The sequence below is a fragment of the Ammospiza caudacuta genome, chromosome 34 (genome assembly GCF_027887145.1).
Source record: "Ammospiza caudacuta isolate bAmmCau1 chromosome 34, bAmmCau1.pri, whole genome shotgun sequence".
NCBI classification, from domain to species: Eukaryota; Metazoa; Chordata; class Aves; order Passeriformes; family Passerellidae; genus Ammospiza; species Ammospiza caudacuta.
Window position 1 is genome coordinate 3327117 of NC_080626.1, and position 14493 is coordinate 3341609.

The 14493-nt window shown below is 43.0% G+C and overlaps 1 protein-coding gene and 1 non-coding gene across 2 annotated transcripts; both read right to left on the minus strand.

The window, feature by feature from the left end:
• Positions 1-15: 15 nt before the first annotated feature.
• RPS9 (ribosomal protein S9) lies at positions 16-11337 on the minus strand. The gene is made up of 6 exons (XM_058822742.1): positions 11283-11337; positions 10844-10948; positions 9196-9318; positions 6666-6852; positions 3043-3257; positions 16-76 (listed from the first exon to the last, which is right to left on the minus strand). Exons 2-5 carry the CDS (start codon positions 10938-10940, stop codon positions 3080-3082), a joined length of 585 nt encoding a protein of 194 aa, XP_058678725.1. The 5' UTR covers positions 10941-10948; positions 11283-11337; the 3' UTR covers positions 16-76; positions 3043-3079.
• Positions 162-246, minus strand: LOC131570446 (small nucleolar RNA SNORD88). Its single transcript, XR_009275883.1, has one exon. It is a non-coding gene; the product is annotated as a small nucleolar RNA SNORD88 (small nucleolar RNA).
• Positions 11338-14493: the final 3156 nt, after the last annotated feature.

A 14493-nucleotide genomic window follows, 5' to 3' on the forward strand; every position in this document is an offset into this window, starting at 1 on the left:
AACCTCAAAGAGACATTTTAAAGTTTTAATTTTTTATTAAAAGGAATTCCCAATCCAAATTTCAGGTGGTGTCAACCTGGAGAAAAAGCAACAAAGGGTTAATTAGAGACAAAAATTTAAAAAAAAAAATTAAAAAAAATTTTAAAAATTGTGAATTTTGGGGCCCCCTCAGACCCTCCCCAATAGGGGAGGGGCACAGGAATCCATCAGGGGGGTCAGAGCCCAGTGCTGCCATCATGGGGGGCCCCAAACCCCGAAAAATCCCAAAATTCCCAAATATTCCACCCCAAAATCCCAAAATTCCCAAATATTCCACCCCAAAATCCCAAAAATCCCAAATATTCCACCCCAAAATCCCAAAAATCCCAAATATTCCACCCCAAAATCCCAAAAATGCCCAAATTCCACTCCTGGACACCCCAAAATGTCCCTGAATTGGCCTAAAATGGCTTTAAAATGTCCCAAAATTCCTTTTTAATATCTTAACCCTTCTAACCCTGAAAAATTCTCTGAAAAATCCTATTTTTACACCCTAAAAATCCAATTTCAAGTTTTTAAACCCCCAATATCCCAATTTTAACCCTAAAAAATCCCCTTAAAAACCCCCCCAAAAATCCAATTTTTTAACCTTTTTTTAACCCATCAAAATTCCAGGAAAAACCCATTTTTAAATCATTAAAATCCTATTTTTACACCCTAAAAATCCAATTTCAAGTTTTTCAACCCCCAATATCCAAATTTTAACCCTAAAAAATCCCCTTAAAAACCCCCCAAAAAATCCAAATTTTTAACCTTTTTTTAGCCCATCAAAATTCCAGGAAAAACCCAATTTTAAATCATTAAAACCCTTAAAACATATTTAAATTTTAACCCTTTAAACACCTAAAAAAAATCCCATTTTAACCCTTTAAACCGTGAAAACCTTCATGAAAAATCCAATTCTAACCCTTTCAACCCTCAAAAATTTAATGAAAAATCCCAATTTTAACCCACCAAAATCTCACCTTCAAACTCAAAAAAATTCAATTTTAATCCCAAAAAAAATCCCAATTTTTTTAACCCTTTTGAGCGACCGAAAATTCCAGGAAAAATGGATTTAAATTCATGAAAACGCCTTACAATCCAATTTTAACCCTTTCAACCTTTAAAAATTCCATTAAAAATCCAATTTTAACCCTAAAAATCCCAAATTTGACCCTGAAACCCCCCTTTCAATCACAAAAAATCCAATTTTTTAACCCTTTGAACCCTCCAAAAATGAAGGAAAAATGCCCTTTGAACCGCCCCAAAAAATTCCCAATTTTAACCCTAAAATTCCACTTCAAACCCCCAGAAATCTGATTTAACCCCTTTTCTCCCAAAAACCCAGGAAAAATCCAATTGTAACCCTTTCAACCCCACTTCGAAACCCTAAAAATAAAAAATCTGATTTTTTAACCCTTTTAACCCTTTAAAAATCCAGGAAAAATCCCCGTTAAACTCCTCAAATGTCATTTTAACCTTTAAAAATCCACTTTGAAGCACTCAAAAATCTGACTTTTTAACCCTTTCAACCCTCCAAAAATCCAGGAAAAATCCCAATTTTCACCCACCAAAATCTCAGCTGCAAACTCAAAAAAATTCAATTTTAATCCCCAAAAAAATCCCAATTTTAACCCTGAAAACCCCCTTTCAATCACCAAAAATCCGATTTTTTAACCCTTTCAACCCTCCAAAAATCCAGGAAAAATCCCAATTTTTACCCACCAAAATCTCACCTTGAAACTCAAAAAAAATTAAATTTTAATCCCCCAAAAATTCCCAATTTTAACCCTAAAAACCCCCTTTCAATCACCAAAAATCCAATTTTTTAACCCTTTCAACCCTCAGAAATCCAGGGAAAATCCCAATTTTAACCCACCTAAATCTCAGCCTCAAACTCAAAAAAAAATCCCAATTTTTTAACCCTTTCAACCCTCAGAAATTCCATTAAAAATCCAATTTTAACCCTGAAAACCCCCTCTCAATCACCAAAAATCCCATTTTTTAACCCTTTCGAGCCGCTAAAAACCCATTAAAAATCCAATTTTAACCCTAAAAATTCCCCTTAATCCAATTAGAACCCCCCCCAAACTCACAGGATTTTGGGAATTCCGTTTTTTTCTGGAATTTTCCTCAATCCTCCTCCTCATCCTCGTTTCCGCCGGCTCCCCCCTGCCCTTTCTTGGCGTTTTTTCTCTTGGCCACCCCCATTTGAACCCCAAAAATCCCAATTGTAACCCACAAAACCCCCTCTCAACCACCAAAAATCCGATTTTTTAACCCTTTCAACCCCAAATATTTAATGAAAAATCCCAATTTTCACCCACCAAAATCTCACCTTCAAACTCAAAAAAAAACCAACTTTAACCCTGAACACCCCCTCTCAATCACCAAAAACCTCATTTTTTAACCTTTTCAACCCTTAGAAAATCCACAAAAAATCCAATTTTAACCCACCTAAATCTCACCTTCAAACTCAAAAAAATCCCAATTTTAACCCTGAACACCCCCTCTCAATCACCAAAAATCCGATTTTTTAACCCTTTCAACCCTCAGAAATTCCACAAAAAATCCAATTTTAACCCTAAAACTCCCCCTTAAACCCCCCAAAATCCAATTAGAACCATCCCAAAACTCACAGGATTTTGGGAATTCCGTTTTTTTCCGGAATTTTCCTCAATCCTCCTCCTCATCCTCGTTTCCCCCGGCTCCCCCCTGCCCTTTCTTGGCGTTTTTCCTCTTGACCCATTTTTCCTCTTGGCCTCCCTTATTTCAACCCCAAAAATTCCCAATTTTAACCCTGAAAACCCCCTCTCAATCACCAAAAATCCGATTTTTTAACCCTTTCAACCCTCAGAAATCCAGGAAAAATCCCAATTTTCACCCACCTAAATCTCACCTTCAAACTCAAAAAAAAATCCCAATTTTTTTAACCCTTTCAACACCCCAAAAATCCACAAAAAATCCCATTTTAACCCTAAAAATGCCCCTTAATCCAACTAGAACCCCCCCAAAACTCACAGGATTTTGGGAATTCCGTTTTTTTCCGGAATTTTCCTCAATCCTCCTCCTCATCCTCGTTTCCGCCGGCTCCCCCCTGCCCTTTCTTGGCGTTTTTCCTCTTGACGCGGCCGGGGCGGCCGCCGCCGTAGGGCGAGCGCAGGGAGAAGTCGATGTGCTTCTGCGAGTCCAGGCGCACCATGAACGACGGGATGTTCACCACCTGCTTCCGCACCCTGGCGAACAAAAACACACAAAAAAAATTACAAATTAAAATTTACAAAATTTGGGGTTTTTTACGGTGAAAAAATGGCGGGTTTTGGGTAAAAACGGTGCGGTTTTAGGATAAAAATCGCGTTTTTCCGGGTGGTGTTTGGTAACGGAAAATAAGATTTTGTGGGGGAAAATGGTTGGAAAAGGAAATCCCAGGAATTCGGGAACAGTCCTAAAATTTAGAAGCTGAAATTGCGAATTTTGGATTTTTTACAGCCAAAAAATGGGGTTTTTTTACAATAAAAATCACATTTTTATTGGCAGAAAGGCGCACCATGAACGACGGGATGTTCACCACCTGCTTCCGCACCCTGGGAAACAAAAACACACAAAAAAAAAAATAATAACAAATTGAAATTTATAAATTTTGGGATTTTTACGGTGAAAAAATGGCGGGTTTTGGGCAAAAACGGTGCGGTTTTAGGATAAAAATCGCGTTTTTCCGGGTGGTGTTTGGTAACGGAAAATAAGATTTTGTGGGGGAAAATGGTTGGAAAAGGAAATCCCAGGAATTTGGGTACACTCCTAAAATTTAGAAGCTGAAATTGCGAATTTTGGATTTTTTACAGCCAAAAAATGGGGTTTTTTTACAATAAAAATCACATTTTTATTGGCAGAAAGGCGCACCATGAACGACGGGATGTTCACCACCTGCTTCCGCACCCTGGGAAACAAAAACACACAAAAAAAAAAATAATAACAAATTGAAATTTATAAATTTTGGGGTTTTTACGGTGAAAAAATGGCGGGTTTTGGGTAAAAACTGCGTGGTTTTAGGATAAAAATCGCGTTTTTCCGGGTGGTGTTTGGTAACGGAAAATAAGATTTTGTGGGGGAAAATGGTTGGAAAAGGAAATCCCAGGAATTCGGGAACAGTCCTAAAATTTAGAAGCTGAAATGGTGAATTTTGGATGTTCTACGGCAAAAAAATGGGGTTTTTTTACAATAAAAATCACATTTTTATTGGCAGAAAGGCGCACCATGAACGACGGGGATGTTCACCACCTGCTTCCGCACCCTGGCAAACAAAAACACACAAAAAAAAAAAATAACAAATTGAAATTTATAAATTTTGGGATTTTTACGGTGAAAAAATGGCGGGTTTTGGGCAAAAACGGCGTGGGTTTAGGATAAAAATTGTGTTTTTCCGGGGGCATTTAGTAACGGAAAATAAGATTTTGTGAGGGAAAATGGTTGGAAAAGAAAATCCCAGGGCAACAAAATGGGGTTTTTGTGATATAAATCGCATTTTTACTGGCAGAATTTAATGAGGAAAATTTTTGGAAAAGAAAATCCCAGGAATTTGGGAACACTCCGCAAAATCTAGAGGCTAAAATTGCGAATTTTGGATTTTTTATGGCGAAAAAATGGCAGGTTTCGGGCAAAAAAATGGGTTTTTATACGATAAAAATCGCATTTTTATTGGCAGAATTTAATGAGGAAAATGGAAAAGAAAATCCCAGGAATTTGGGAACACTCGTAAAATTTAGAAGCTGAAATTCTGAATTTTGTATTTTTTATGGCGAGAAAATGCCAGGTTTCGGCAAAAAAAATGGGGTTTTTTATGATAAAAATGGCATTTTTAGCAGAATTTAATGAGGAAAATGGTTGGAAAAGGAAGTGCCAGGAATTTGGGAACACTCCCAAAATCTAGAAGCTGAAATTCCAAATTTTGGATTTTCTATGACAAAAAAACGACAAGTTTCAGGTAAAAAAATGGGGTGTTTTACTACATAAATACCATTTTTAGCAGAATTTAATGAGGAAAATGGTTGGAAAAGAAAATCCCAGGAATTTGGGAACACTCCCCAAAATCTAGAAGCTGAAATTGCGAATTTTGGAATTTTTACTGCAAAAAAATCGCAGGTTTCGGGTTAAAAAGTGGGGTTTTTACGATAAAAATCGAATTTTTATTGGCAGAATTTAATGACGAAAATGGTTGGAAAAGAAAACCCCAGGAATTTGGGAGCATTCCCCAAAATCTAGAAGCTGAAATTGCGAATTTTGGATTTTTTACGGTGAAAAAATGGCAGGTTTCGGGCAAAAACGGTGCGGTTTTAGGATAAAAATCGCGTTTTTCCGGGTGGTGTTTGGTAACGGAAAATAAGATTTTGTGGGGGAAACTGGTTGGAAAAGAAAATCCCAGGAATTTGGGTACACTCCTAAAATTTAGAAGCTGAAATTTCGAATTTTGGATTTTTTACAGCCAAAAAATGGGGTTTTTTTACAATAAAAATCACATTTTTATTGGCAGAAAGGCGCACCATGAACGACGGGGATGTTCACCACCTGCTTCCGCACCCTGGCAAACAAAAACCCACAAAAAAATTAATAACAAATTAAAATTTACAAATTTTGGGGTTTTTACGGTGAAAAAATGGCGGGTTTTGGGCAAAAAAATGGGTTTTTTACGATAAAAATTGCATTTTTGTTGGCAGAATTTAATGAGGAAAATGGAAAAGAAAATCCCAGGAATTTGGGAACACTCCCCAAATTTAGAAGCTGAAATTCCGAATTTTGGATTTTTTACGGTGAAAGAATGGCAGGTTTTGGATTAAAAAATTGGTTTTTAGACGATAAAAATGGAATTTTTATTGGCAGAATTTAATGGGGAAAACGGTTGGAAAAGGAAATCCCAGGAATTTGGGAACATCCCCCAAATCTAGAAGCTGGAATTGCGAATTTTTGATTTTTTATGGCGAAAAAATGGCAGGTTTCGGGTAAAAACTGTGTGGTTTTAGGATAAAAATCGCTATTTTTTGGAGGTGCTTAGTAACAGAAAATAAGATTTTGTGGGGGAAAATGGTTGGAAAAGGAAATCCCAGGAATTTGGGAACAGTCTCTAGATTTGGAAGCTGAAATTGCAAATTTTGGATTTTTTACGGCCAAAAAATGGGGTTTTTTACCATAAAAATCACATTTTTAACAGAATTTAATGAGGAAAATGGAAAAGAAAATCCCAGCAATCTGGGAACATCCCCCAAAATCTAGAAGCTGAAATTCTGAATTTTGCATTTTTTATGTTAGGCCCTTGTGATCCAGAAATCACTGAGACAATTGGAGGAACAACGACAAAAATTCGGGGGGGAAAAAAAAACCCCAAAATTTGGGATTTAAACCTAAAATTTCAGGATGGACACCCCCAAAACCCCTTAAAATTGTGCACGAGCGTGTCAAATTCGGGAATTTGCGGTTTTTACCTGAATTTCCACCCCGGTTTTGCCGCGCCCTTCGCAAGGTGTACGGCGCAGCCGCAGTGAGCCTTGCCGAGCTCCCAAAAATTGGGAATTTCGCGGTGGAAATTTGGGGATTTTTCACCCCAAAAAGGGGAATTTCAGGCCAAAGCCGGGGCTGTTCGGGGCTGCACGCACCGGATGTGGCGCTGGCGGATCAGCACGCGCGCGTGGTGGATGGACTTGGCCAGGCCCAGCTTGAAGACCTGGGTCTGCAGGCGGCGCTCCAGGAAATCCTCGATTTTCAGCCCCAGGATGTAATCCAGCTTCATCTTGCCCTCGTCCAGCACGCCGATGCGCACCAGGCGCCGCAGCAGCGCGTTGCCTGACGGCGGCGGCGGGGCGGGAACGGTGGGGGCGTGGGAGAGGTTGTAAGGGGAAAAAATGAGGGGAAAATCGCACAAAAAAACACCCCAAAACACCCTGAAAATACCGCAAAAACCAAGCCAAACACCACCCCAAAAACCACCACAAAAACACTCCAAACACCGCCCAAAAAGACCCTAAAAACACCTAAAACACCACCCCAAAAATACCCCAAAAAGCAACCCACACACCACCACAAACACCACCCCAAAAATACCCCAAACACCACCCAAAAATACCCCAAAAACCAACCCAAACACCACCCAAAAATACATCAAAAAACCACCCAAGCACCACCCCAAACACCATCCAAAAATACCCCAAAAACCAACCCAAACACCACCCCAAACACCATCCAAAAATACCCTAAACACCACCCCAAAATACCCCAAAAACCACCCCAAAAACATCCAAAAATACCCCAAACACCACCCCAAAATTTCTCAAAAGCCACCCCAAAAATGCCCCAAAAACCACTCCAAACACCACCCCAAAATTCATCAAAAACCAACCCAAAAATACCCCAAAAACCAACCCAAACACCACCCCAAAAACCACCCCAAAAACACCCCAAACACCACCCAAAAACACCCCAAACACCACCCAAAAACACCCCAAACACCACCCAAAAATACCCCAAAAACCACCCAAAAATTCCCCAAACACCACCCAAAAATACCCCACACACCACCCAAAAATACCCCAAAAATCACCCCAAAATACCAAAAACCACCCCAAAATTCCTCAAAAACCACCCCAAAAACACCCAAAAATACCCCAAAAACCACCCCAAAACACACCCCAAAATTCCTCAAAAACCACCCCAAAAACACCCAAAAATACCCCAAAAACACCCAAAAATACCCCAAAAACCACTCCAAACACCACCCCAAAATTCCTCAAAAACCACCCCAAAACCACCCAAAAATACCCCAAAAACCACCCCAAAAATACCCCAAAACCACACTGAGATAGCCCAGAAAGACCCCAAAACACCCTGAAATATCTAAAAATGCCCCAAAATCACCCAAAATTCCCCCAAAACCACCCCAAAATTCCCTTTAAATAAACACCCCGAAATTTGGGGGGCTCGGAAGAAGCTACAGGGAAGAAATGAGGGGAAAATCAGGGAAAAAGTGAAGAAAAAGGGGAAAAACTGGGAATAAACAGGAGAAAATAGGGGTGAAATACATGGAAAGTGAAAAGAACAAAGAAAGGGATTTGGGGGAAAATCCAGGAGTTCTGGGGAAATTCAGGGGTAGGGAAAATTTGGGGAGGGGAAGAAAAAAATGGGGAAAAAAGAAAAATAGGAGGAAATAAAGGGGGGGAAATATGGGCAAAACAAGGGAAATAAAAGAAAAAAGGAAAAGGGGAAGTACGGAAAAAAACAGGGAAAAAAGGAAAAAAATAGGATGAAAAAGGGAAGAAAACAATGAAAAAAAGGAAAAATAAAGAAAAATAAGGGTGAAAAGAAAAGGAAAAATGAGGGGAAAAAAATGGAAGGGAATTGGGGGAAAAGTTTGGGGGTTTGGGCAATGGAATCTTGTTCTCATCTGTGCTGGGGAGATTTGGGGGGAAAAATGGGGATTTTGGGAACATTTGGGGGGGTTTGGGGGATTGGAGGAAAAAAAAGGGAGGAAATAGGAGAAAAATGGAGGAAATAGGAGAAAAAATGAAGGAAATAGAGGGAAAAATGGAATGAGCGTTAGGGATCACAAGAGGGTGTTAGCTAAAAATGGGGAGAAAAAGGAGGATTTTGGGAAAATTAGGAAAAAATGGGGGCTTTTGGGGTGAGGAGAGGGAAAAAAGAAAAAATGGGTGAAAATTGGGTGGGAAATGGGAAAAATAAGGGGAAAAACGGGGAAAAGGAAAGGGAAGGAAGGAGAAAGAGGAAAGGGAATTGGGGGAAAATTCAGGAGTTTGGGGGAAAATTGGGGAAGTGGGAGAAAAAAAAGGGAGGAAACGGGAAAAAATGAAGAAAATAGAGGGGAAAATGGAGAAATCATGAGGGAAAATGGGGGGAAATGGAATGCGCAGCAGAGGGATGGTGAGAGCGATAGCTAAGAATGGGGAGAAAAATGGGGATTTTGGGAAATATCAGGGGGTAAAAAATGAGGGGGGAAATGGAGAAACTATAAGGAGAAAAAACGCCCAGGGAAACTGTGAGAAGAGAAAAAAATTAGAAAAAAATCAGAAAAAAAATCGCGAAAAAAATGGAAAAAAAATCAAAATAACAGAGATAAAATAAGGACTAGAAGCGAAGAATTTTGAGGCAAAAAATGGATTTTTTTGCCAAACTAACCCTCAAAAAGGCGCCGCGGGTCCTTCTCATCGAGCGTGAGCAGCTCCCGCGCCGCCTTGCGGATCTTGGCCAGCGTGAACTTCACCCGCCACACCTCGCGCTTGTTCCGCAGCCCATATTCCCCTAAAAACCAAACAAAATCCTAAAATTCCCCGAAACCCGGCAATTCCCGACCCTTTTTCCCACAAAAAACCTTTTTTTCCCCACAAAAATCCGAGTTTTAGCCCAAAAATAATGATTTTTTTCCCTCACCCGCCACACCTCGCGCTTGTTCCGCAGCCCATATTCCCCTAAAAACCAAATCAAATCCTAAAATTCCCCGAAATCCGGCAATTCCCGACCCTTTTTCCCACAAAAAACCTTTTTTTCCCCACAAAAATCCGAGTTTTAGCCCAAAAATAATGCTTTTTTTTCCCTCATGGTTTTGCCCTCACCCGCCACACCTCGCGCTTGCTCCGCAGCCCATATTCCCCTAAAAACCAAACAAAATCCTAAAATTCCCCGAAATCCGGAAATTCCCAACCGTTTTTCCCACAAAAAACCTTTTTTTCCTCACAAAAATCCGAGTTTTAGCCCAAAAATAACGATTTTTTCCCCTCATGGTTTTTCCCTCACCCGCCACACCTCGCGCTTGTTCCGCAGCCCATATTCCCCTAAAAACCAAACAAAATCCTAAAATTCCCCGAAATCCGGCAATTCCCAACCCTTTTTCCCACAAAAAACCTTTTTTTCCCCACAAAAATCCGAGTTTTAGCCCAAAAATAATGATTTTTTCCCTCATGGTTTTTCCCTCACCCGCCGCACCTTCCGCAGCCCATATTCCCCTAAAAACCGAACAAAATCCTAAAATTCCCCGAAATCCGGAAATTCCCAACCCTTTTTCCCACAGAAAACCTTTTTTTCCCCACAAAAATCCGAGTTATAGCCCGAAAATAATGATTTTTTCCCTCCTGATTTGACTTGCTTACCCGCGCACGAACACCCCTCAAAACCGGGAAAATTCCTTAAATTCCCAAAAAACCCGGAATTCCCAACCGTTTTTTCCACAAAAAACCTTTTTTACCCCACAAAAATCTGGGTTTTCACCCAAAAATATAAATTTCTTCCCTCATGATTTGACTTTTTTTCCGCGCAGCCCATACTCTCCTAAAATCCCGAGTTTTTTCCCTCATCGTTTCCAAAATTAACATTTTTTTCCATCAGAAATCCCTAAAAACCCAAATTTTTCCCCTGAAAAATCCCGTTTTTTCCCCAAAAATCCACTTATTCTTTACCAAATCTTACTTTTTCTCCTCATAAATTTTAAAATTTCCATTTTTTCCGCACAACAATCCTCCAAAAATCTTATTTTTCCCCAAACCCGCCTAAAACCCCATTTTTCCCCGGAAATCCCCTTGTTCCCCACCAAAACCTTTTTCCCCTCACAATTTCTAAAATTCTCATTTTTCCTCCTCACAGCTCTCCAAAAATTCTAATTTTTTCCCCTTAAAAATCCCCAAAAACCCAATTTTTTCCCCAACCCCCCCTAAAACCCCATTTTTTCCAGGGAAAGCCCTTAATCCCAGCCGCACGTATTTTTTTTCCCCTCATAATTACCAAAATTCCCTTTTTTTTCCCTCAGAAATTCCCATTTTTTTCCCAGTCTTACCGATCAGTTTCAGCTCCTGGTCGAGCCGCGATTTCTCAAAGGGGCGCCGCGGGGTCACGTAGGTCTTACGACACACCCAGCTCCGGGCCACGGGCATGGCGACAGCTGCGGGGCCATATCGCGATATTCCTCAATCCCAAAATTTTGTAAAATTCCCAAAATTTTCCCGAAACTCCCAAATTTCCAGCGCCCCCCCAACCACGTGGCGCGCTTTGCGCATGCGCGACAGCTCCGCCCGCTAGGGGGCGGCAGCGCGGCGCATGCGCCCTCAGAGCTTTGCGCAAGCCTCAGAGCCGCGCCGAGGCCTTAACCCAGCCTTAAAGCGATGCCGCCGCTCCCGGTAAATCCCGGGGAGGTCCCGGTGGCTCCGGGAAGGCTCCGGGAGAGGCGGAGGGAGCACCGAAGGGATCCCCGGTATCGGCTGCGAGAGCGACCTCACCTCAGTAGCGCCGCGTTCGCGGGCACGGAAAGAGGCGCTAACCCCCCGGCGTCGCTTTATATACTCCGGTGAAAGATGCCACGCCCACTTTATCCCTGAAAGCCAATCAGAGCTCGCAGCGGGGGCGGTGTCGACCAATAAGGAAGCGGCGAGGGAGGATCATAGAGATGAGGGGAGGCCGCCATGTTTTCCTGAGGGAGGGGGCGAGCGCGCAATCCTCCAGGCGTTAGCAGTCAAATTTTGGGGTGAATTTGGGGCATTTTGGGCGATTTTAGGGGACACCGAAGGCTCTAGCATCTGTCCAGGTACGTCCCTAGTTGTCTCAAGGGTGTGTCTCCGTGTTCCTCCCTCAATGTCCTAAAAACACCCAACACTCCCGCCCAAAATTGCTCAAAATCCCCTCACACCACGGAATATCCCAAAAATCCACCGAAATCATGTTCAGTGTCCAAAAAATCACCAATAATTCCACTCAAATCGCCCCAAAAACCCAAAAATTCTGCCCAAAATTGCTCAAAACCCCCCACACCTCTCAATATCCCCAAAATCCCTCCGAGTGTCCCAAAAATTCCCAAATAAATTCTCAAAAATTGGAAAAAAATAACAAAGAAACCCCAAAACCTCAAACCCCCCCAAAATCCTCATCTCCATCCCCTGTTACCATGACAACCCCTCAGAGCGCCCCGCCCCTCCCTTCCGCCGTTGATTGACAGCCGCTTTATCCAATCAGCGCCGGCTCCTGTTTGGGCGGGACCATTGGCGGCGCCGAGCGCGGGGGGGGGCCGGGGGGCTGGGGGGGGGGTCGCCGTCGGTCGCGATCGGTCGCGACAGCGGCGCCGCCGCCGCTTCCGCAGCCGGGGACCCCCCCGGGACCCCCCCCACCTTTTAGCGCCGCCCCCTCCCCTTTTTTCCACCCCCCCTCTTTGTCCCCCCTCCCCTCGATCCCCCCCTCCCGCAATTCCCGGTTTTCCTTTTTCTCTTTTTTTTCCCCCTTATTTTTCCCGTTTTCCCCTCGGTTTTCCCCTCCCTAAAATTCGCCTTTTTTGCCTCTGAAATTCCCCCTGAAACCCCGCCCTAAATTCCCTTTTTTGCCCCTTTTTGCTCCATTTTCCCTCCATTTTTGCCCCATTTTCCCTCCTTTCTCCCTCACAAATCCTCCTTTTTTTCCCGATTTTTCCTTCATTTTCCCACCCTTTATTTCTCCTTTTATCCCAATTTTCCCCATTTCCTCCCCAATAAATTCAAATTTTTCCTCCCTTTTCCCCCAAATTTCCCCATTTTCTCCCTCCTTCATTTCCCATTTTTCTCTATTTTCTCCCGATTTAATTCCCATTTATCCTCCTTTTTTTCCCATTTAATTCCCATTTTTCCCTCTTTCTTTTCCCCTTCTTTCCTCTTTTTTCTCCCACTTTTTCCTCTTTTCCCCCCATTTTTCCCTATTTTTCCTATTTTTTCCCTCATTTCCCCCCAATTTTCCCCCGTTTTTCCCTAATTACCCCCAAATTTCCCCTATTTTTTCCTCTTTATTTTCCCCATTTCTCCCTAATTTTTTCCTTCTTTTTTCTCTTATTTTTCTCCATTTCCCCCCCATTTATTTCCCTATTTTCCTCCTTTTTCCCCACAAATTTTCTCCTAATTTTCCCCCTTTAACGCCCCAATCAATTCCCTTTTTTCCCCATTTTCCCTCTTCATTTTCTCCATTATCCCCTAAATTTCCCTCATTTCCTCCCCATTACTTTTCCCCATTTTTCCTCTTTATTTTCCTCTTTTTTCCTCCATTTTTCCTGGTTTTTCCCCATTTTTCCTCCATTTTCCCCCATTTTTTCCTCTTTTTTCCCCAACTTTCCCTCATTTCTCCTCCTTTTCCTCCCCTATTTTTTCTACTTTCCCCATTTTTCCCCCAAATTTCCCCATTTTCCCCCAATTTTTCCCCAAATTTCCCCCAATTTCTTTCCCCCATTCCCCCATGCCCCGCCCTCCCCTGTGACCCCTCCCCCAAGGGGCGGGGCCTGGTGATGAAGGGGGCGGGGCCTCCGCGGCCCCTCCCTGTTTGGCCCCGCCCCCTGTGGCCCCTCCCCCCCCTGCTGGCGGCCATGGCCTCGCTGGGAGCGCCCGGGGCGATGGGGGCGCCCCCGGCCCGCGGTGAGTGATTGGTTATCGATTATCGATTATCGGGTATTGATTATCGGGTACTGATTATCGGGTACTGATTATCGGGTATTGATTAGCGGTTATCGGTTATCGGTTATCGGGGATCGATATCGGGCCTCGCTGGGAGCGCCCGGGGCGATGGGGGCGCCCCCGGCCCGCGGTGAGTGATTGATTATCGATTATCGATTATCGGGTATTGATTATCGTGTATTGGTTATTGATTATTGGTTATCAGGGATCGATATCGGGCCTCGCTGGGAGTGCCCGGGGCGATGGGGGTGCCCCCGGCCCACAGTGAGTGATTGGTTATTGGTTATTGATTATCGGGTACTGATTATCGGTTATTGATTATCGGTTATTGATTATCGGGTATCGGTTATCGGGGATCGATGTCGGACCTCGCTGGGAGCGCCCGGGGCGATGGGGCCGCCCCCGGCCCGCTGTGAGTGATTGATTATCGATTATCAATTATCGGTTATCGGTTATCGGGGATCGATTATCGGGTACTGATTATCGGTTATTCATTATCGGGGATCGATTATCGGTTATCGGGGATCAATATCGGGTCTCGATGGGAGCGCCCGGGGCAATGGGGCCGCCCCTGGCCGGCGGGGAGTGATTATTGATTATTGATTATCGGTTATTGATTAACGGGTATTGATTATCGGGTATTGGTTATTGATTATTGGTTATCGGGGATCGATATCGGGCCTCGATGGGAGCGCCCGGGGCGATGGGGCCGCCCCCGGCCCGCGGGGAGTGATTGGTTATCGGTTATTGATTAGTGGTTATTAATTATTGGTTATTGATTATTGGTTATCGGGGATCAATATCGAGCCTCGCTGGGAGCGCCCGGGGCGATGGGGGCGCCCCCGGCCCGCGGTGAGTGATTGATTATCGATTATCAATTATCGGTTATCGGGGATCGATTAGTGGGTATTGGTTATTGGGGATCGATTATCAGGTATCGATTATCGTTTTTTGACTATTGGGTATTCATTGGCAGAGACCGATTTTGGGTATTGATTATCAGTTATCCATTATTGGTTATTGATCATCG

Excerpts from the sequence above, each read along its gene's own strand:
- RPS9 (XM_058822742.1), bottom strand. The coding sequence starts at position 10,940 with ATGCCCGTGGCCCGGAGCTGGGTGTGTCGTAAGACCTACGTGACCCCG. Across the intron at positions 9,319-10,843 it reads CCAGGAGCTGAAACTGATCG|GGGAATATGGGCTGCGGAAC; the intron begins GTAAGACTGGGA and ends TTTGGTTTTTAG. Across the intron at positions 6,853-9,195 it reads CCCGCGGCGCCTTTTTGAGG|GCAACGCGCTGCTGCGGCGC; the intron begins GTTAGTTTGGCA and ends CGCCGCCGTCAG.